The sequence below is a fragment of the Candoia aspera genome, chromosome 15, assembly GCF_035149785.1.
Source record: "Candoia aspera isolate rCanAsp1 chromosome 15, rCanAsp1.hap2, whole genome shotgun sequence".
Classification (NCBI taxonomy): domain Eukaryota; kingdom Metazoa; phylum Chordata; class Lepidosauria; order Squamata; family Boidae; genus Candoia; species Candoia aspera.
This window is the reverse complement of record NC_086167.1, coordinates 12,419,194-12,440,045: the sequence shown is the minus strand read 5'-3', so window position 1 is coordinate 12,440,045 and position 20,852 is coordinate 12,419,194. Positions and strand designations below refer to the sequence as shown.

The 20,852-nt window shown below is 50.1% G+C and overlaps 1 protein-coding gene across 7 annotated transcripts in view; it reads left to right on the top strand.

Moving 5' to 3' along the window:
* Positions 1–18,838, top strand: part of EP400 (E1A binding protein p400) — a 59,324-nt gene extending 40,486 nt beyond the window's left edge. For 6 of the 7 annotated variants that reach the window (XM_063315709.1, XM_063315708.1, XM_063315707.1 and 3 more), the window contains 21 exons: positions 531–665; positions 1,112–1,156; positions 1,448–1,601; positions 1,839–2,080; positions 3,421–3,594; positions 4,047–4,094; positions 4,532–4,567; positions 6,328–6,464; positions 6,802–6,858; positions 7,059–7,137; positions 8,330–8,530; positions 8,888–8,933; positions 9,053–9,150; positions 10,160–10,367; positions 11,219–11,385; positions 11,563–11,778; positions 13,407–13,602; positions 14,731–14,867; positions 15,277–15,435; positions 15,654–15,731; positions 16,531–18,838. In XM_063315709.1, coding sequence (XP_063171779.1) covers positions 531–665; positions 1,112–1,156; positions 1,448–1,601; positions 1,839–2,080; positions 3,421–3,594; positions 4,047–4,094; positions 4,532–4,567; positions 6,328–6,464; positions 6,802–6,858; positions 7,059–7,137; positions 8,330–8,530; positions 8,888–8,933; positions 9,053–9,150; positions 10,160–10,367; positions 11,219–11,385; positions 11,563–11,778; positions 13,407–13,602; positions 14,731–14,867; positions 15,277–15,435; positions 15,654–15,731; positions 16,531–16,800 — 2,883 coding nt within the window. In that variant the 3' untranslated portion in view covers positions 16,801–18,838. The remainder of the gene's footprint in view (positions 1–530; positions 666–1,111; positions 1,157–1,447; positions 1,602–1,838; positions 2,081–3,420; positions 3,595–4,046; positions 4,095–4,531; positions 4,568–6,327; positions 6,465–6,801; positions 6,859–7,058; positions 7,138–8,329; positions 8,531–8,887; positions 8,934–9,052; positions 9,151–10,159; positions 10,368–11,218; positions 11,386–11,562; positions 11,779–13,406; positions 13,603–14,730; positions 14,868–15,276; positions 15,436–15,653; positions 15,732–16,530) is intronic. The other variant, XM_063315705.1, reaches the window with a different exon arrangement.
* Positions 18,839–20,852: the final 2,014 nt, after the last annotated feature.

Below are 20,852 nucleotides of genomic sequence, written 5' to 3'. Positions count from 1 at the left end.
GACTTATGATGGTGCTGGAAAAAACAACTTATGACCGGTCCTCACACTTGCGACCATTGCAGCATCCCCACAATTCAGGCTCTTGGTAACCGGTTCACATTTACAACCATCACAGCATCCCATGGTCATGTGATCGCCATTTTTGACCTTCCCGGCCAGCTTCTAGCAAGCAAAATCAATGGGGAACCACACGATTGGCTTAGCGACTACATGATTTGCCTAATGCCTGCCGCAAGAAAGGTTGTAAAATTGGGTCAGATTCGCTTAATGACCGCTTCGCTTAGCAACCAAAATTCTGGTTCCAGTTGTGGTTGTTAAGCGAGGCCTACCTGTATGCAGTTAAACTTTTGTAAGGATCACTTATGAAAGGAAGACAAAGTTTCCAGCCACATTCAATAGACCCAGGCATGTTTTTTTGAAGCCCCCAGGCAACCTTTTTGTTCAGCGATATTAAAGCAGTGCTACGTTGAATGCAAGCTCTCCCGAACACACACTTTCTGATTTTGCTGGATTTGTGTTTTAACATCTAGGTGGAGGTGAGAGCAGCCAAAAAGATGTGGGAGGCTCATCATCTGAAAGAACTGAAGGAGCAAGATGAGAAAATGCTTCTGCAGGGAGAGGAGGAAGACCTTTTCACGTACACCCGGGAAGATGCCTATAACAAAGTAAATGGGCTTGTCGGCTTTTACGCCATCTTGAAGCTCATTTCCCAGCCTGTGCTCGTCCGCGTTTTCGTCTAACAATCGCCCCGTGCCGTCAGTTCAGCGCCACCCCTTTTCCGATCCCCGCAAACCCCCTTCTCCCACCGAGCGCTGGCTGACGTGAAAGCTGGGACTTCGGGGCGTTGAACTCCAGCATAGCGGGCTGAGGAAGGCTGCTGTCCATGTTTCCGTTTGCTGGCCTTTTTCTCTTCTTTCTTTCCAGCCGATGAGGACTTTCTGGGATTAGCGTCACACCCTGGAGGAGGAGGCAGGGGGTCCCCTTAGACACTGGCATCCGTGCTCGCTATTTTGAATTTGCTATTAGAGGGGTGGTGAGGATTGGTTACGTTTTTCAGAGCATTAGAGCTGAATAAACTTCTCTCTATCCTCCCTCTCCCCTGGCACTACAGGAATATTTTTATGAAGGACCAGATGGACAAACTGAAATAATGCCAGTAAGTTTCCCTCCTCCTCCTCCTTTCTTCCTTCTCCCTCTCCCTCTCCTTTTGGTTAAGACTGCTTTTGAAATGAGGTATATCCATCTCCTTCTCTGTCTCCTCATGGTTAAGGCTGCTTTTGAAAGGAGATGATCTTCTCCTTCTCCCATGGTGAAAAAAATCCTCCTCCTCCTCCATTATTATGGAAAAAATGTTCTCCTCCTCCTCCCCTCTCCAAAAGAATGAAACACGCCCCAGCATGCATTTACCTGTGCAGTTAAGGATAACCTTCTCCGATGTTTTGGGCAGCTTTGGACTCCGCCCACCCCACCTCAGGATGACAACGATATTTACATTGACTCGGTCATGTGTCTGATGTATGAGGCGGTCCCCATTCCCGAGTCGAAGCTGCCTCCCGTGTATGTCAGGAAGGAGCGCAAACGGCACAAGACGGATCCTTCCAGTAAGCTCTTGGTGGGATTTGGGGTGTGTCTACCTTCCACTTTGTACGTTTGTCTTAACCCTGTCACCGTGAAGATGGCACGTCTCCATCAAAGTCAACTTCCTTGCCTGCAACACCAGGTGCTTGAGGCCTGACGCGTTCAGGACAGACTGTGCCCTTGTTTGTCTCTTAACACACACACACGCAGGCACGCACGCCCCTGGCCGTCGTGCTGAACATGGCGTCCCTCTTTCCCAGCTGCAGGAAGGAAGAAGAAGCAGCGTCACGGGGAAATGGTCATCCCCCCTCGTTCCCTCTTTGACCGTGCCACTCCAGGGATGCTGAAGATGCGGCGGGAAGGCAAGGAGCAGAAGAAGAACATCCTTCTCAAACAGCAGACCCCCTTCGCCAAGCCCTTGCCCACCCTCGTGAAGCCCGCGGCAGAGGCCGGCCAGGACAATCCTGAGTGGCTGATCAGCGAAGACTGGGCTCTCCTCCAGGTGAGGGCTGGTCTACCAAGCCAGCTGAAAATTAGCACAGCATCTCTCTACTAGCTACCAAATATGACCCATTCATGGCCGCCAAGCAGTCAGGCACCAGATGTCATCTCCGCACCTTGCTTAAGAGACGTGTTACTTTCAGGGAAGTCTCTGCCAAGAATCAGCCAAGGGACCTCTTTTGTTTCTTCTTTAGAACTCTCCCCCCCCTTTTTTTTTGTAGCACAGTGGGAGCTCCCACATTTCACTCTTGGCAATCCTTAAGTGAAACCATTGCTCTTTTATTGTCTGGAAGGAAGGTCGAGTTTTGGTGGTTGCGAGGTGTGAACGGGGCCATCCTTGGAAAAAAAAAATCACGAGTAGAACACCAGAAGGACAAGTTGGGATAGGTTCTGCCGCGTAAAACTGGCGATATTGGGAGCTGGTGAAACAGAGTGGAAAGAAAGGTCTTTGCCAAGGGCCGTAGGAGTTTGGGGGTGGGCATCAGGCCTGTTCCACAGTTGAAGAGAGATTTTTTTTGCTAAACCCCGCTTACACGACATTGGCTGCTGTGGGGAAGGGCCCCAAGGTTACTATAGCCCACAAGGAAATGGACGTGCTGCCCTTACAGGCTGCTCAGAGGGGGTAGAAACCCCACCACGCTGGCCCCAGTTTGCAAGTCTCCTTTCTCCCCGCAGGAGAAAATAGTCACTGCTTTATCTACACCAGTGTTTCTCAAGCTTGGCAAGTTTAAGGGTAATTATCTAGATTGGCTTCTTCAGGATGAGCAGCATTTCGGTCACTTGCGACATGTTCTCCTGGCTTCTCCATATTCTAGTCCAGGGTTTCTCCACCAGGGTTCCGTGGCACCCTCGGCTTCTGCGAGAGGTCCCAAGCGGTTCCCTGGGAGATCACGGTTTATTTAAAAAACTGTTTCTAATTCGGGCAACTTCACACGGAAGAGGGAAGTTTCATTCTTTATTTTTAGCTTAAGAACACTGTTCGTGCACATAGACAGGCCCACCCGTGAAACGAATATGATAATTTTGTAACTTCTGGCCTGTCTTTGAGCCTGGCTGTGCAGGGGTTCCCCGAGGCCTGGAAAACATTTCAAGGGTTCTTCCAGGGTCAAAAGATTGAGAAAGGCTGGGCTACTCTTCTGAGGCCTGCCCCAGTTTCGTACTGGGGTGCATCTGGAACAGTTCCCTCTTCTGTTGAGGGAGCACCCATTTTGGGGGGTCCCCCAGCATCTGCAGCGTGCCTGTTAACAGACTCTGGCCTTCTCCCAGAGATCGCCAGCAGCCTGGCGATCCAGCGCCACGCCCCTGCTGATGCTCTCTGCTCTCTCCCTGTCTTAATTTCAGGCCGTCAAACAGCTGCTGGAGCTCCCTCTCAACCTGGCCATCCTGTCCCCCGCCCACACGCCCAACTGGGACCTCGTGAGCGATGTGGTGAACTCCTGCAGCCGGGTTTATCGGTCCCCGAAGCAGTGCCGCAGCCGCTACGAAAACGTCGTAATTCCCCGCGAAGAAGGGAAGGTGGGTGCAAGTCTTCCGACGGCGCCGCTTTCCCGCGCACCCAGCGGGCCGGGCCGCCAGAGTCCTTCCAGGCGGTTCCACCTTCGTTGCCGTGCGTGTGATGGTTTGCTGTGGCGCTTTTTCCTTTAATTTTTTTTTTATTGCGATGGTGGTTTTGCTTATTAAAAAATTGCCGAGGTGCTTCAGAGACTGCCCGGCGAGCCAGGTTCGCCCTAACGCCTCTTCGGCTGGCGGGGATTGAGACCAAGACACCGCAGTTTGTCCAAGGCTCCCCAGCATGCTCCCCACCGCCTTTTCGGGGTCAATCAGGGATGATGTGCCCCGACTTCCCAGGCCTTGCGCTCCCCCTTTGCCCACTGACTCCACTAGAGAACCCTTTTTCTTTTGTGCGTGTCACTAATCTCCTCCCCCAACCCCTCGCGGAAAGTCAAACTTTGCTTCTTATTTTACAGCTTATGTATGAAGCGAACCCTAAGAAGAAGGCAAAAAGCATTTATAAGGTGTGGACTTATAAATTGTTGTTCCAATGCAGACAGTCTGGGTTCTTGAGTATCAGCAGAGGTGGGACCCAACCCGAAGCAGGAACTTTCCATCTTCGAGCCCCGATTCGGAAAGCCGAATCGGCCAATTCGAAACCTTCACCTTTGCTCCATGTCTGACGCAGTAGATTGTGGTTGTGGCGCCCTTCGTCTCAAGCATGCCAGTTAGTGATTTCCTCGCCCTGAATCGCTTCAGCCAGTTTGAATCCCGTTTTTTGAAATCATTGTTAAAAAAAAAATAAAAATAAAACCCATCCCCATCCCAGAAATGCCACCTCATTCCTCATGATTTAGTCCTTTGATTTTTTTAGAAAAATTTTGGTTTGAATTAATAAAATTTTGGTTACAAGCCTTTTTTTTATTTTTACTTTTCATTTTGAAATCTGATTGCTTTGCAGAACTTTAATGAATTAATCCCTGCAACACCCCATCAGGTAATGTATCACCTCCCTCCCCCTTCAAATTTCTCCTGCAGAGTTTGAGCAACGCAGTAGCTATATTATTAGTGGCTGTAGTGGTCCTTCTAAGTGGTTCTCTGCAGTTTGGATGCCCCCCTCCCCATGAGGGGGCAAAGCTGGGTACTCTGGATGAAGAGAGCCTTCTGTCTCAGGTCACAAATCCTAAGCCTTTTTTCCAGGAAAAAAAAAAAGCAACCTTTGTTGAAAGATTTGTGAGGCTGCAAATGAACATGGTTTGCCAGTTTACTAGGAGACCAGTGTTCAGAGGAAAAGGTACATGTCTGTGTGTGTGTGCGTCTGCCCATGCACAGACGCACGGCTGAGTTCACGCGTGACACTAAGCCTTCATGTGGTTGGCTTGATTTTGGCTCCGCAGGTTATGCCAATCCAACCTCTGGGGGGTTGTAAATTGTGACTTTTGACTTAGCCCGTTGGTGTTAGCCAGGGCAGTGTGGCTTGTTCCACAAATTTTAAACAATCCAAGTTTTAGTGTGATGGGGAAACCCATCCTCCGCTTGGGAAACGGTCAAAGAGAAGTCAACTCCGGTGGCATCCTTAAAGCTAAAGGAGGAGATGCTTGATCAGGGTAGAATGAAAGGCCAGGGAAAGAAGAGAGGGATTTCAGAAGCACGTCTTTGTCTGATTATGGACAGCTGTCCCGCCCTGCTGCAGTGATCCATAGTCAGCAGTGTTGTGGCCTGTAGCATGGACATGGAACCGGCTTCTCATAGGCTGGGCTGCTTAGAGGTGAATGCGGTTGCAAAGATGTAGAAGAATTGAAGCGAAGCATGGGAATAAGAAGTCGAGGCTCTGTCAGATTTAAATATACTTTAGAGATGCAGTAGAAACGTCCCTGGCCGTTTAATCTATAAGGCTTTTACCGTTTTGCGAAATTGCAGCTTGATCTGGTTGATTTTGTTTTCCAATTTCTTCATGTCCTTCCTTCATCCCAGCACTCCGCAGGAACACTGCAAACATAAGGCTTCCCAGTCTCTTAACAGTGGCTGTGAAGCTGAGTTGCAGTCCCAAGTTCATTTTTCCTTTCTTCCGTTTTGTTAAGCACGCCATCACCACCTGTTTTAAAGTTAACCACCGTGTGTTAAAACCCAGTGTTAATGCTAAGCAGGCTTAGCTTTAATCAGAGTTCGCAAGCCTTCTGCAATCTCTGGCTGGCTGTTCACATCACGCTAAGCCGCAGTGGGTTCTAGCTGTAGTTGGAAGCAGCCACAGAGGGCGAATTCTCTAGAATGCTAAGCCGCCGCCAATGGGTTACAAACCACACTGGTTGGGTTCATACATTACGCCAAGGGCAGACCCAGTGAGCTGGATTATGGCTTAGTATGATAACCCATATGCTGTGTTGTTGCTACATTGTTGTAAATGCTGGTGCTGCAACAACCCATGTGTAGTTCTGAAAAACAAAAAAGAGGATATGGAACTAAGAGACAAATCAGTAGCTTATTCGCCTCTTCCAATTAATTATAGCTAGGACATGGGAAAATGCACATTCATACGTTAGGGTTTCATCTCTCCTCAGCCTTTGTACGAGTTAGGGATTTTTTAGCTACCTAGATGCAGCTACTCTAGGTAGAATCCATAGTCTGTCATAACTGGAGGACACCAGATTAGGAAAGATCGTACGTTGAATTCTCAGGTGGGCTGATGCATAGACCAAGGCCTCGCTGTGCCTCCCACCGCTGTTCCGCGTAAGAAGTTTGTTGTTTGTTCGCATTTAGACAAAGAACAGCCGCCCGCTTCGAACCAACCAGCTTTACGCTCAGGACGAAGGTGCCTCGCACACCCATCTTTACACAAATCATTTTGAGATCATGAAAATGATTGCTGGGAAGAGAAGCCCACCCATCAAACCCTTGTAAGTTCCTAAAAGAACCATCAGGGAGGAAAATGAGCCATTTCCCCATTTAGCAGGCCTGGATCCAGTTTGCTCTCCCCAGGCGTAATATTTGTAAAGGAGTGCAGCGGCATGTTAAAGAATAGCATTTGCATTTCAGAAACGCAGAAGGAGTGTATTGTGAACAAAAGGTCTGCCTGGCAATGCCCCTCATGATACTAATTTGTGGTGGCTGCACTGATTTGCGTGCTGAAGCAGACACCTTCATTTCAAAACTTGGATATACATCTAATTACCCGTGGCAGTTTGAAACTGTGTGGCTCTCCAACAAATGCAATTTTGTTTGGTTTTATTTCAGACTTGGCATGAACCCTTTCCAGAAGAATCCAAAACACACTTCGGTCCTCGCGGAAAGGTAAGAAATGGCAAGGAGGTGGAACAGACGATGATGCAGAGTGAGGGTGTTCAGCCCAGCACCTTCTTATTTTAGTGACATGTTAAATACGTTGCTACATAATCCAGCACCGAAATCATCAGGGCTCGGTTTATAAGTGCTTTGTGCCCATGTTATTTGCCTTTCATAATACCTGACTTGGCTTATTCCTCCGTTTCTAGCGGCATCAACTATGATAAGCCACTGCCTCCAATTCAGGTCGCATCTCTCCGAGCAGAACGCATTGCGAAGGAGAAGAAGGTAAGCAGAAAGAGAGAGGGAGAGAGAGACTGTGTTGTTAATTCTTGGGCCCGTTTGCAGGTCGTGCTAAGTCACAAGGCTGCCTTAGGGAGAAATACACCTCCTGGCCCTGGCCGTGGTTAGCCAGGTGTAGGGTGAGGTTTAGATGCAAAGCTTTTATACCTGGGGGAGGGGAAATGGAGAGCAGTCTGTCAGAAACTAAAGCCAAGCTGTGGTTTCCACCACTGGTTTCTTCCAGCCAGACAGATCCAGAGTCTCATATTTGCTCTTCACCTTAACTTTGGTGATGCAAACCAGAGACAGCTAGTGGGTTAGTTTAGGGTTAAGTCCAGCCTGTGAACACAGTCGGTGCTTCTTGGTCCCTCCACTGTCTGTTACTAGTGGGGATGAGCTGGTATGTAGGGGTTGCTTGGCACATTTGGAAAGGGAGTGCGTGTAAACAAATGAGAGCCCGTTTAGCCTAGTGGACTTGTCCCTGTACTTGCCAGGAGTCAACACTCGCTTAAAGGCACCCCGCAAAATGAGCCAGTTTAGTGCAGTGGTTCCAGGCACCAGGCTAGAAACCGGGAGACCATGAGTTCTAGTCCCACCTTAGGCACAAGGTCAGCTGGGTGACCTTGGGCCAGTGACTCTCTCTGAGCCCTAGGAAGAAGAAGGTGGTCATGGCAAACCCCTTCCCAAAATGTCGCCAAGAAAACTAGAGATTTTTCCAGATAGTTGCCAAGGGGCAAGACGGACTCAAAGGCGAGGAGAACCAGATCGGTGTCGTGGTTAAAGTCATCAGGCTAGAAACCAGGAGACTGTGCATTCTAGTCCTACCTTAAGCACGAAACCAGCTGGTGACTTAGGGCCAGTCTCTCTCTCAGCCCTAGGAACGTGGCAAGGGCAAGCCATTCCCAAAAACCTTGTCAAGAAAACCGCATGGGCATCAAAACTGACTTGAAGGCACTCCCCAAAAAACAGAGCCAGTTTGGTCTCGTTGTTTAAGAAATCAGGCCAGAAACTGGGGCACCGTGAACTCTAGTCCTGCCTTTGACACGAAGCCAGCTGGGTGATTTGGAGCCAGTCTCCCTCTCTCAGCCTAGAAAGGAAGCGAGGTCAAACCTCTTTCCGAAATCCTTGCCGAGAAAACTGCAGGGACTTCTCTGGGAGAGACCCGTTGTCTGCTCTTTTGCTACCTTCTCACCCCTAGGCTCTGGCAGAGCAGCAGCGTGCCCAGCAGCAAGCCGCCCCACAGCAGCAGCAGCAGCAACAGCAGGCCGGGCAGCAAGCCGCTCAGCCCATGACAGGGCAGCAGGTGCCAGCCCAGCCCCAGGTTCAAGGCCAAGGCATCCAGCAACCCCAAGCTGGGCTGCAGACAGCCGTGACCACGGTGGCGAACACAGCTGTGCTGGTAAGACCCTCTTGCGGGCTTGCAGCCAGGCGGGGAAGAACCCCTTGTAGGTAGGCAATCCAGGGGCCAAGAAGCAACTTCAGCTTCAGTGTTTAACTGAATTTTACGCATGGCTTTGGTAGTCTCTCTTTCGCTCAGTTGCCCCTCCAACATTGGGAGAGATCGGGATTCATGCTAAATCTCAACCAGCTGCTTTAGAGACAGGGAGTGACAAGCACAGAGCCCGTCGTGGACTGTTCACAGGGTCTGCTCCGTGTCACGGGCCTGGTGGGGTTAACGATGGAGAACATCTGGAAAGGAGGATGGTGGTTTGCCCCTGGTTTCTCCTGTGCCAACATTGATGCCTTTTCTCTCCAGGCTGGCACCATGAAACCCACCGTGACTGGGACGAACATACAGACAGGTATATTGTGCCATAACCAATTCCTTAAAAGGGGAGGGTGGGAGAATAAAGTTGCCCCCCCCACTCCAATTCCCATTGGGTCTTGCCTCCACCCCGAGTGACCTTGGCTTTGCTTTCAGCCACCGTGAGTGTCAACACCATGGCTGGTGTCCCTGCAACTACATTTCAACCGATCAACAAGCGGTTGGCTTCACCCATTATACCGGGCACGCTGGCGGTGAGTGCGTGTTTCTTTGAGCACAAAATTAAGGCAGTTGATTCCGCAAAAATCACAGCAATGTTATGTTAAAATGAAGGGCACCCTTTGGAAGAATCGGTAAGGTTGGAGTCTTGCACAGGCACAAAGCTGTGGAGCAGACCGGCTTGTATGCCCCTGAAAATCAGAAATGAAATGTGCCGGTTTGAACCGAGAAGATGGCCTTTGTCTTTGGTGTTCGCACATTCCTGAAACTTAGTATCGGTCAGGAAAATTGGTGAAGAAACCACGCTGAGTTGGAACTGCAGCTCTAGTTCACTTCATTGTTTTGATTCTGTACAGAATCTTGCCAGACTAAAGGTTCCTTAACTGAGCGAAAGGGAAAAATACCCTTGGGAACCTAGGGCGGTGCCAGTCTACCTTTCTTCCTCAGCCCTCCCATACTCTCCAAGCTGTGCAAGCTGTGAGAACCCTATTCTGCCTGGAATGCACTCTCTCCTCTTTCATCTCCGAGCTCCATCACATCACCCCCCTCTTCAGGGACCGATTCCATCACAATATGAAATGGCGTCTTGTGTATACAAAGCAGTGGTTTAGTTCGGTTATAACATAATATTTAGTTGAGGTCACTTAAACGGTTATTACCTGTTTAAGTAACCTCAGGGCGGTTTGGCTGGATTGACCAAAAGAAGATCCCCATTATATTACACCAGCAGCCATTCTGGACCAACCTCCTGTTCTTCTAAGGCGTTTCTGGAAAGCTGCACCAGCACATTCCCAGGGAGATTTTCTCTTCCCTCGGCATCCCTCCGTTAGAAACCATGATGAAGTGCCCAAGCTGATAAACTGTAGCGATGCTTCAGGTGTGGCTGAACCGTAGGCACCCGAGGGACCGGAAAGATTCAAGAAAAATTTGGCTCTGAATGATGCTCTGCAGCCAGGCAGCCGGGATCACAGCTCATGGCCGCTCAGTTAAGGCAAGGCTAATCTGGCTGAAAACAAGCATTCCGCATTTTCTCCTTCCATTTAGACCTCAGGAGCAGGAGCCACCACGGCCCAGGTGGTACACCCCCAGCAGAGAGCCACCGGCACCTCCACTGCCTCCGCGGAATTGGTGACCCTTGCGTCCACATCAGGAGTTCGAGCGGTGACTTCGGTGACTGCCTCAGCCGTGGTGACCACGAATCTGACCCCGGTCCAGACCCAGCCGAGGTCTTTGGTCACGCAAGTCACGCCAGGTATGAGCATCCTTATTACGGTCTTTGACCAGACTTCATAACAAAAAGAAGTAGTTTAATCCAACAATTCGTTGTCAGGAAAAAGGAAAACACAGAAACTCTCCCGTGAAAAGTTGTGCGCAACTGTAGAACTTGATAAAAAATACTTGGCCACCGGGGGTGTGAGTTGGAGTCAGCATCCCTTAAAAAGAAATAAACGTAAAATCTATCAGGATGACCCTCTGATTTGGAGATGATTGGGGAGTTCAAAGCATGACTTGGGGCGTCATAAAAGGGCACCATAGGAGGACGTGGGCAAGAGCCTCTACCTCCCTGGATCCACAAGGGCAAAGTCTCTGTGAACAAGGAGTCCCGTGAAATCTTCCTGCCAGCGGTGCTGAAGGGAGGGCATCCAAGCGGGCCCTGGAAAAGGCCCATCTCTATTTGCTGAGGGTTCGATTGTATAGATACCCTGCCACAGAGCATTTGCAGCTCGCTAGAATTGGACGATAGAATTTGGGAACACCGGTAATATCATTAGGGTGATCCATGTCCCTGATCCTTTCTTTCACTATCGATTTGGCCTTCTCCAGGGTTAATTGGCCTAGATATTCGGGGGAGAGGCCGAGACGGCCAAGTCCTTTCGTGCTGATCTGTGGGCGCTGCTGGGCTTAGAGTAAAGCAGCTCTTTGTCTGACCCTGTGGGTCTTCAGGGTGTGGCACTCGGGGGTTTTAAGTGCCTCGGGAAGCCTGGCCCAGTTTTCCCCCAACAATGGCCCACCATGCGTGTTGGAGCCCCCCTTCCGTACCGGCGCTATCAACGGGAACCCGGAGAGTGCGTTTTTCCCTTAACTTTTTTTTTTTCCCTCCAGCTGCTCCGGCCAGCGTGCAGCTCTCAGGAAAGACCATCCCCCAAAACCACTTTCAGCTCCTGCGTCAGCAGCAGCAGGCAGCAGGACAGGTCCAGGTGCCCCAAATCCAGGCTCAAGGGCAGGCCCCGCCACAACCCCAGATTAAGACTGTGGGCAAGATATCCCAGGTGAGGAAGAAGAGGGTTTGTGCACGTGCGCTGTGGAGGCTTGTCGCCCCCCCCCCCCAGCTTCCAGTCCCACAGCAGTGCAGGAACCCCCCCCCCCCAGCTGTTCCCCTCCTGGCTCAGGAAACCCTTCTGGAGGCTGGAATTGACAGATGGGGGGCGTTGGGTTCCTCCAACCAGGAGCAGCTCCTCAAATTCCAGAAGCAGAAGATGCAGGCGGCTCAGCAACAGGCCCCTCAGCCACAGGGGCCCCCTGGAGCACAGCAGCAGGCGGCCCCAGTCCAAGTGCAGCAGCAACAGCAGCAGCCGCCCCAGCAGCTTGCGGCAGTCGCGGCCTCCAGGCCAGGCGCAGTCCTCGCCGGCACCACGGTAACCAACCTCCAGGTCGCCCGGCTGGTGAGTCGCTGCTTGACCTTCCAGGGCAGCTCCGTGCTTTGCCGGGCCTTAGAAGGAGAGCACTCCCCCGGCGTATCGTTGGCCCCGAGCAAGCGGTGGTTGCAGAGCCGTTGCATTTAGTTGTTAACAGTGGACGGGATTAGACTTTCCCCTCCTGGTTTTTACGATCCCCTTTGGAAGCCAGCATCGTTGACCCATTTCACTCCATGAGTTTAACCACGCTTTTAAATTTTTTTAAAGAATTATTGTTTATTAAATTTATACCCTGCCCACCTCACTATGGAAGCGCCTCTGGGCGGTTTACAAGTCAAAAATCATCAAAGCCGTGATGAAAAGTACAAGCAGTACAAAGTTAAAAGAGAAAAACTAAAAGGTGGAGAAAACGTCTTTAAGCCACCAACCACCCCCAGGGCTGCCTACCAGTCTTGGGTCCCCCAGCTAGCTGGCAGAGCCAGGTCCTGACGCTCTTCCTGAAGGCCAGAAGAGTGGGGGCCAACCTCACCTCAAGGGGCAAGGTGTCCCACAGGGCAGGGGCCACGCCACAAAAGACTCTCCTGGACCCCGCCAGTCGGAATCCTTTAGCCAACGTGGTCCATAACATGCCTTTCTTGCTGGACCGGGTGGGACGGGTTGATGTAATCGGGACGAAAGGGTTCCACAGGTGACCTGGGCCCGTGCCATGAAGGGCCTTAAAGGTCATAACCAACATCTTGAATTGGACCCAGAAGCAAACTGCCGCCCGATGCAGCTCGTGCAGCAGAGGCATTATACGTGCAGCCCTAGAGGTGCCCATAACTGCCCACACTGCCGCATTCTGTGCCAGCTGCAGCTTCCGGTTACTTTTCAAAGGGAGCCCCAAGTAGAGCGCGTTGCTGTATTTAGTTATTTAGCTAGAGAATAATCCACAGAGCACGCACAGCACAGCTGTGGCTAGGTCCATAAACGCGCTAAGAGCCGGGGCGTGTTTTGTTTTGCCACTGGCACAGCCCGGAGTCCGTGGGGACTTCGTAAATCACGATGCGTACCTCTCGCAGCCATCCAAACACTTGTGTTTTGCTCAACCAGCCACCGTTACGGCAAAGGGTGGCTCGCTCCTGGGAGAAGGAGTGTTGCTGTTTATCCAGCTCAGGTTTCTGCCGGGGAAAACGGTTGGGTGGGTTGAAAGTTCTCCCACTGGGAGAAGGAAAGCTAGGGACACCCCGAAGCTGGTTTCTTCGGCTGGCCGCTTGGCTGTGGAGGCTGATCAGCGCAGGGCCTGGCTGGCTGGGGAATTCTGGGAGTTGAAGTCCACGCATCTTCAAGCTGCCAGGGTTGGTCTACGTGGACAAACTCGGGTCTATTTCCCCACTGGAGAACCTGGGAGCTTCCTTAAGCCACGCACGAGAGAGCCGGTCGTTTCCAGTCACAGCACCCTTCCACCAGGGAATTTGCGGGGGTCCTGCATCTGGGGACACGCACACCCCCTTTTTTCTGGACCCCCAATAAACACGCCACAATTCGCCTTGGGCAGCTCCCCCGCCTCCCTTCCACCCGAGGCCCCTCCCACAGAACTCCGCCCCGCCCCTTCCGAGCCAACAGGCGAGGCTTCCTTCCTGTCTGTACAATAATCCCAATTCCTTACTGCTTAGACTCGCGTTGCTGCTTCTCAGCTCCAAGCCCAAGGCCAGATCCAGGCGCAGACCCCTCAAGCAGCCCAGGTTGCTTTGGCAAAGCCGCCCGTGGTGTCCGTTCCGGCTGCCGTGGTGTCGTCGGCGGGGGTTACCGCCCTCCCCGTTACCGTTGCTGGAATAAGCGTGGCTATTGGGCAGCCTCAGAAAGCAGCAGGTAAGGGGGGGGACGCTTGGGGGCAGGTTGGGGAGGAAAAGGGGGCTGTCTGAGCCTGGGTGTGTTTACTTGAACCCATTGTTCCTCCTCTTCTGGAGACCGAGGCCTCAAAGATTTCCTTTGATTATTTTATTTGATTATTTTATTTTTTACTTTTACTTTTACTTTACTGTCATATGTCTTCACTGCCCATCTCATACAAACGACTCTAGGCGGTTTACCAACGAATTGAAAGAATAAAAGACTAAAATATCACTAAAAACAGATTCATTATAAAAATACATAAACATAAAAATGTACAACGTAAGATAAAAAGTCCAAGGTGGTGAGCAACCGTCTCAATAGAAATTTCCCTGGGCCACATCAAGGTGCCAACCACCCCCTTGAATGACTGTTCCCCCTCCCGCCCCAAGTCTTAACTCCCTTTCGGAAGGCCAGGAGAGTGGGGGCCTGCCTCACCTCTGGGGTAACGTGTTCCACAGGGCGGGGCCCACGGCAGAGAAGGCCCTCCTCCTGGACTCTGCCAATCGACAGTCCCTCATGGACAGGGTCCGTAACATGCCCTCTCTGCCTGACCGGCTGGGACGGGTCAATGTTATGGGGTGAGGTGGTCCCTCAGGTAGCCTGGGCCATGTAGGGCTTTAAAGGTGATAACCAACACCTTGAATTGCACCTTGAAGCAGACTGGCACCCAATGCAGCTCGTGCAGCAACCGTGTTACATGTGCCATCTAAGGGGCTCCTAAAACTGCTCGCATGGCTGCATTCTGGACCGGCAGAGTTTCAGTTCCAATCACCTGAGAATGTTTTCCAGAGGCAATTACTGTTTTCTAAAGGATCTTACCTCCCAATTATGTTAGGAGTTTAAAACAGAAGGGGTTGCCGCACATTGGGGAAAAAAAGAGTTAAGTCAAAATATTGTGAAATGTCCTGAAATATTTTGACCTGGCCCCAGAAGGATTGGATGGTTGGGCATCTGGGTAGTGGCCTTACCCAGCTCTTCACAGCCTATCAGAACAGTGGACAGGGATCAGAACTATGAAGATGCAGAAGGGGAGGTTCCAAAACACCTGGGGACGAGGGGAAAACCAGGCTGAGTGAAGCCTTCTGTCCTTTGCATCCTGCGCAGGAGGGCAGGCGGTGATGGCTCAGCCGCTGCACGTCCAACAGTTCTTGAAGGTGAAGCAAGCTCAGCACCACCAGGCAGGCCAGCAGAAGGTCATCCAGCCACAGGTGACCCAAGGACAGGCAGGTGTCCAACAGAAGGTCAGTCTCTCTCTCTTTCCTTCTCTGGGTAAGGGGTCCCTTCAAACATAGTCCTCAGAAACCCCATTGGCCATCATTAGGGGAAGATTGCTAAGTTGGCAGGACCCATTGGTAATTTCTGGCTGAGAAGGAAGGGGGTCTTGGTGGAGCAGAGCTGCCCTCCTGAAGAGTTGCATGTGCCAGATGGGAAGCGCCTGATTCACCCAGCTCTTGGTTCTTGTTGATAACTTGCCTTCGCCCCAAGGAATTCAGGCGACTGTGTGCATTCCCCCCACCTTCCTATCCTTGCAACTCTTTGAAAGGTAGAGGAGCTGATCTCCCTGGCCCAGTAGGGATTTGAACTCAGGTCCCTGCAGGTCCAGGGCAGACTGACACAAGTCATGACCCCGCCCTCCTGGATTGTCTCCAGATAAACGCCCAGCAGGTCACTGTCCAGGCCCAGCAGCCGACGTCTCAGCAGCAGAAAGTCTATGCCACGCAGCCAGCCATAAAAGCACAGTTCCTACCGACGCCAATTTCTCAGGCCCAGAAGCCTGGTGGGACGCAGCAGGTCCAGACCCAGATACAGGTAACAAGGCACCCAGTCTTGTTTCATTTCTTGGGAGGGGAGGAGCGAGTTGCGGAAATCTGCCGCATGGGCTCTTCTCTGCTTTCCCCCACATTTCCACCCCCCCCCCCAAATGTGTAGAACCCACAGGCACAATCTGAGCATAACGCTGATGGGACACCAATAGACCTACGTTGTTTAATCGTGCGCGCCCCCATCCCAATTTCTTCTTCTTAAAGGTTGCCAAGATCCCACAGGTGGTCTCCCAACAAGCAACGGTGGCCAACCTCCAGCAGGTGGTTTCAGTTTCCCAACAGGTAAGGTTTGCTAAAACGCTGTTCCAGTTCTGCCCTGCCTGGGAGGCGCTTCTCCGTGGCAGCTGGGTCTTGAAGCTTAGTCTAGTTGCGGCCCTGTCTTTCTTTATTTTATTTATGGTTTAGATTTATATCACCGCCCATCTCCCCCAAAGGGGGACTCTGGGCGGTTTACAATAGAAATGATAATAAAAATATCTAAACCTAAGTTACGGTCTAAAAATATGAACATGATAGTAAATATAAAATCCAAGTGAAGATGGAATCGCGATCAATAAGGGGTGCTATGGCGCCAACCACCCCCAGGTGGAGCTGTTACCCTCCCCATCCCAAGCGAGCCAAAATGGCTGCCTTTGGGTCAACTGGTCCAGGCAGATCTGTTTTCATCCGACCCACCAGCGATGGGGACCTTGTAGTCCTCCAGAGGTTGCTTTAAAGCCACTCCTAGTTGGCCAACAGTGGGAAATGCTGGTGGTGCTAGCTCTGCATTTTCCAGAGGACTCCTGCCGGCCTCTCCTTGTAAAGCCATTTTCGATACGCCACGAAGGTGCAGAGGGGAACTCGAGGTTTGCAAAACTATGAAGCAAAAAAAGCAAGTCCATTGGGGGATTTTTTTTTTTTTAAAGGAGGCGGCCAAGAATAAAAGCCAAGCCTCTGTTCCGTGAGAAATGCCCGACTTGAGGCACAGATTGCCCTCCACAGAAACACCCCCTGCCGGAAGGATAACATCTGAAACTGCTTGTAGGGAAAACAGGCCCCAACCTGCTTCCTTCCTCCCTCCCTCTTTGCTCTTCCCCGCCAGGTTCAAGCTCAGCCTCAAACAGTGACTTTGTCCCAGACCACAGCGGGGCAGCACCAAGTCCAGGTCATCCCGGCCACCACCGCCACGGCTCAAGTCGTTCCCCAGAAACTGATCCAGCAGCAGGTGGTCACCACGGCCTCCCCCCAGATCCAGGCCTCCGTTGTGCAAAACCCTGCCCAGGCTCCCACCCCCTCCGACGGGCAGAGCCAGCCAGCGAAGGTGCAGATGAGGGCCCCCGTCCGATTGAAGGCTCCCAACAAGCCCAGCTGAACCCACCCTTCGGCGGCAGCGAGCGAGGGAGAAGGGCTTTCCGTGCTGGTCCCCCGTCTGGCTGACAAGAGGCAGGCTCCGCCCGGAATGAGCCTTTTGCAAAACCGCCCGTCGCCTGCGCTGGAAGGGGCTTGCCGGCCAGCGTGCCGTTCGCCTCTCCCGCAGGCTGCTCTGCTTCTCGGAGAGATCCGCGGTTGGGACCCCGACTCCAAAGAGACACCATTCTTTCAAGCCCTCCGTTCGCCCCGCGGCTCCACAGGCCCCGCTGCCCTTTTGACGGAAACCACGAGGCCGGCCGTGTCGTCATCCGTCGGAAGGAAGGACTTCTGGCCAGGGTGGGGCACAGAGCCGGACGGCGTCTGGGCAGCGCTCGTCCGGGGGGCAGATGGAAGGATCTGTCAAAAGCACTCCCCACTACGTTTGGCCAATAAATGTGAAAATTTGTAAGTACCTGTAATTATGCACAATATTTCAGTTGCCGTTTTGGGGTAAGCCTTTTTTAAGGAAAGAAAAAAGTCAGCTCGTTGTGCTGGTTTGTGGGGGGGGCAGTTTTGCTTACCGTTCTGCTTACTTGGTATGTGTGTCTGTGCACGTGTATTATTTTTCCTTTTGTACAGAGAGCTCTCAGTTTTAAGCTTCTGCTTCCCCTTTTCACGGTTTTAGGATAATAAATGTACTAGATAACGTGGTTGGTTGGTTGGTTGGTTTTTTTTTAAAAAAAGTTATTAATATGACGTGACGGTAACTGTGTACTTAATTGTAGTCCACCCTTCTCAGCTCCTTCTTTTTCGTTGGTAGAAAAGAAAATGTTTAATTGCTGGTCAGATGTTTTGTTCTGGTTTTTGGTGGGGCTGAAGGAAGTTTGGCCCACGAGTTTCCAGCACTGGTCTTGGCTCCTTTCGTTTTGCAGAACTTTTAAAAGTTCAGCTGTATTTCTGTTCGGGAGGAAGAGAGGAGGGAGACGGTCAGGCAAATCATTTGGATGAAGAGTAAAATCTCCATTTTTTGTTAAAAGAGAGAAAAGCAACACAAAGTCTTAGATATATATTGCAGATGATTCTAACTTTCAATTTCCAAGCCGTTAAGCAATTGGGAACAACAGTTTCCTTCTTCACCTCCTCCTCCTCTTTTTTTTTTTAAGGAAAATGTATTTGCTATGAATTTACAGGCTGACTTGTTTTAGCTAAAATGCACAATGGTGCAGCAAAGTGGCACTCATGCCAAGCTTTTGGACAATACAAATAACTGTCCTACCTCCAGATGTTCCAAAATTGAGATCTTCTAGTAGCCAAGAAACTTTGGCATTTCTGCTCTTTTGAACAGGCAGAACTACTTCCTACCCCTTGTTATTGCTTATTGCTCTTGCAGTGGCATATTGTTTCTATTTGGAGCCTCCATTTTTAGAGATGGTATACTTTTTAAAATAAAAAATAAAAAAAACCTGTGTTTGTACATGAAGGAAGGTAGACGTCATTCTCTTTTGCTTCCCACAAACCCATTTTATGCCACAGACTTGTATTTTATCAGTCTCTCTCCAGGGAAGAGCTGCTAGGACAGAGAGAGTGACGTGGTTTTCTTGAAAGCCAAGACATTTTGTGGAAGCTGTTTGAGAATTTCCACCAGAGTTGGTGTATCACTGCGCCCATATTAAATGTATCCTGTCACTCTTCTTCCCATCTCCCATACAAATCTGCAAGTAGTCGTAATTTTTCTCCCCAAAATGCTAAAATCTTCGTTACGTGTGCTCAAGGCAGTAGGCCCTCTCTACATGCATAAAGAAACAACCCCATCACCAATTTTAATTTCACTGTTCTAGTTCTGAGTAGGTCCAGAAACAACGTCCGATTTCCACGGAGAATGCAAATTAGATGGCTCCACATTTCTGGTGGCCTCTCCCTTTCTTCCCTTACTCCAGGACCGTGGTAAACTGACTTGTAAATATCTTTATGAACATAAAAATTTGTACTTGACCTGTAGGATTGGAAGGATTTGTGTTGTATCTTACCTGAAAGTGTAATAAAAGTGTACATTTTTATAACACTCTTGTAATTGTTTGTACCTAATGTGTACGCTATCATGTCCTGGTTCAGTGCCTTCCTCACAGTGACATTTGTGGAAATGAAACCTAAAATCTCGGGAAGTTGAAAAATCAGCAATGCTGATCAAAATATGTCTGTTCCTGCTGATCCTGCTCAAAATGTAAACATTTCCACTGTGTTGAAACTTTTCTACCTCTGCACACTTAAAAGAACAAACCACCCCAACTGCATATTCCCCTTTTTACCCACCAGCCTTGAGGGAAGTTCCCCATTGATTTTGCTTGCAGAAGCTGCCCAGGAAGGTTGAAAATGGCGATCGCGTGACCACAGGACACTGCAATGGTCATAAATGCGAACCAGTTGCCACGTGCCCAGATTGTGATCGCGTGACCATGGGGCTGCTGCGACGGCCATAAGTGCGAGGACCAGTCACAAGTCCGGTTTTTTTTTCAGCATTGTCGTAAGTCTGTCACTAAACGAATGGTTGTTAAGCAAGGGCTACCCGTATAGCAGTTTTTATTTCGGTCATTGACCAGCAAAACAGATCTTTGAAAAACAGTCAAATTTAATTCAACGAATATCAACGCAAGCGATACGGTGCAGAAATGGATTAGAATAAAACAGGCTATAAAAGCATACAGCAATACAACTGAAATTATAAGTTTCAGAACGTTGGGCATCAAAATGAATATGGTAGGGCATTATGCAATCTAAAGAAGGCAATTAAATGATTATTCAGAATAACAGAACAGTAAAATTACCAGCCTAAAGTTGTTCATTCGTTTAGTCGCTTCCGACTCTTCGTGACTTCATGGACCAGCCCACGCCAGAACTTCCTGTCGGTCGTCAACACCCCCAGCTCCCCCAGGGACGAGTCCGTCACCTCTAGAATATCATCCATCCACCTTACCCTTGGTTGGCCCCTCTTCCTTTTGCCCTCCACTCTCCCTAGCATCAGCATCTTCAGGGAATATCATTCCCCCAAGTGAGCAGTCTGGCTTTATTTCCTGGAGGATGGACTGGCTTGATCTTCTTGCAGTCCAAGGCACTCTCAGATTTTTCCTCCAACACCACAGTTCAAAAGCATCGATCTTCCTTCTCTCAGCCTTCCTTATGGTCCAGCTCTCGCAGCCATATGTTACTACGGGGAACACCATTGCTTTAACTATGCGGACCTTTGTTGTCAGTGTGATGTCTCTGCTCTTGACTATTTGATCGAGATTTGTCATTGCTCTTCTCCCAAGGATTAAGCGTCTTCTGATTTCCTGACTGCAGTCAGCATCTGCAGTAATCTTCGCACCTAGGAATACAAAGTCTTTCACTGCTTCTACATTTTCTCCCTCTATTTGCCAGTTATCGATCAAGCTGGTTGCCATAATCTTGATTTTTTTGAGGTTTAGCTGCAAGCCAGCTCTTGCACTTTCTTCTTTCACCTTCATCATAAGGCTCCTCAGTTCCTCTTCGCTTTCAGCCATCAAAGTGGTATCATCTGCATATCTGAGATTGTTAATGTTTCTTCCAGAGATTTTAACTCCAGCCTTGGATTCCTCAAGCCCAGCATGTCGCATGATGTGTTCTGCATACAAGCTGAATAGGTAGGGTGAGAGTATACAGCCCTGCCGTACTCCTTTCCCAATCTTAAACCAGTCCGTTGTTCCGTGGTCTGTTCTTACTGTTGCTACTTGGTCGTTATACAGATTCTTCAGGAGGCATACAAGATGACTTGGTATCCCCATACCGCTAAGAACTTGCCACAATTTGTTATGGTCCACACAGTCAAAGGCTTTAGAATAGTCAATAAAACAGAAATAGATGTTTTTCTGAAACTCCCTGGCTTTTTCCATTATCCATCGGATATTGGCAATTTGGTCCCTAGTTCCTCTGCCTTTTCTAAACTCAGCTTGTACATCTGGCAATTCTCGCTCCATGAATGGCTGAAGTCTACCTTGCAGGATCTTGAGCATTACCTTACTGGCATGTGAAATGGGCGCGATGGGTGAAGCCCCTTTAGCA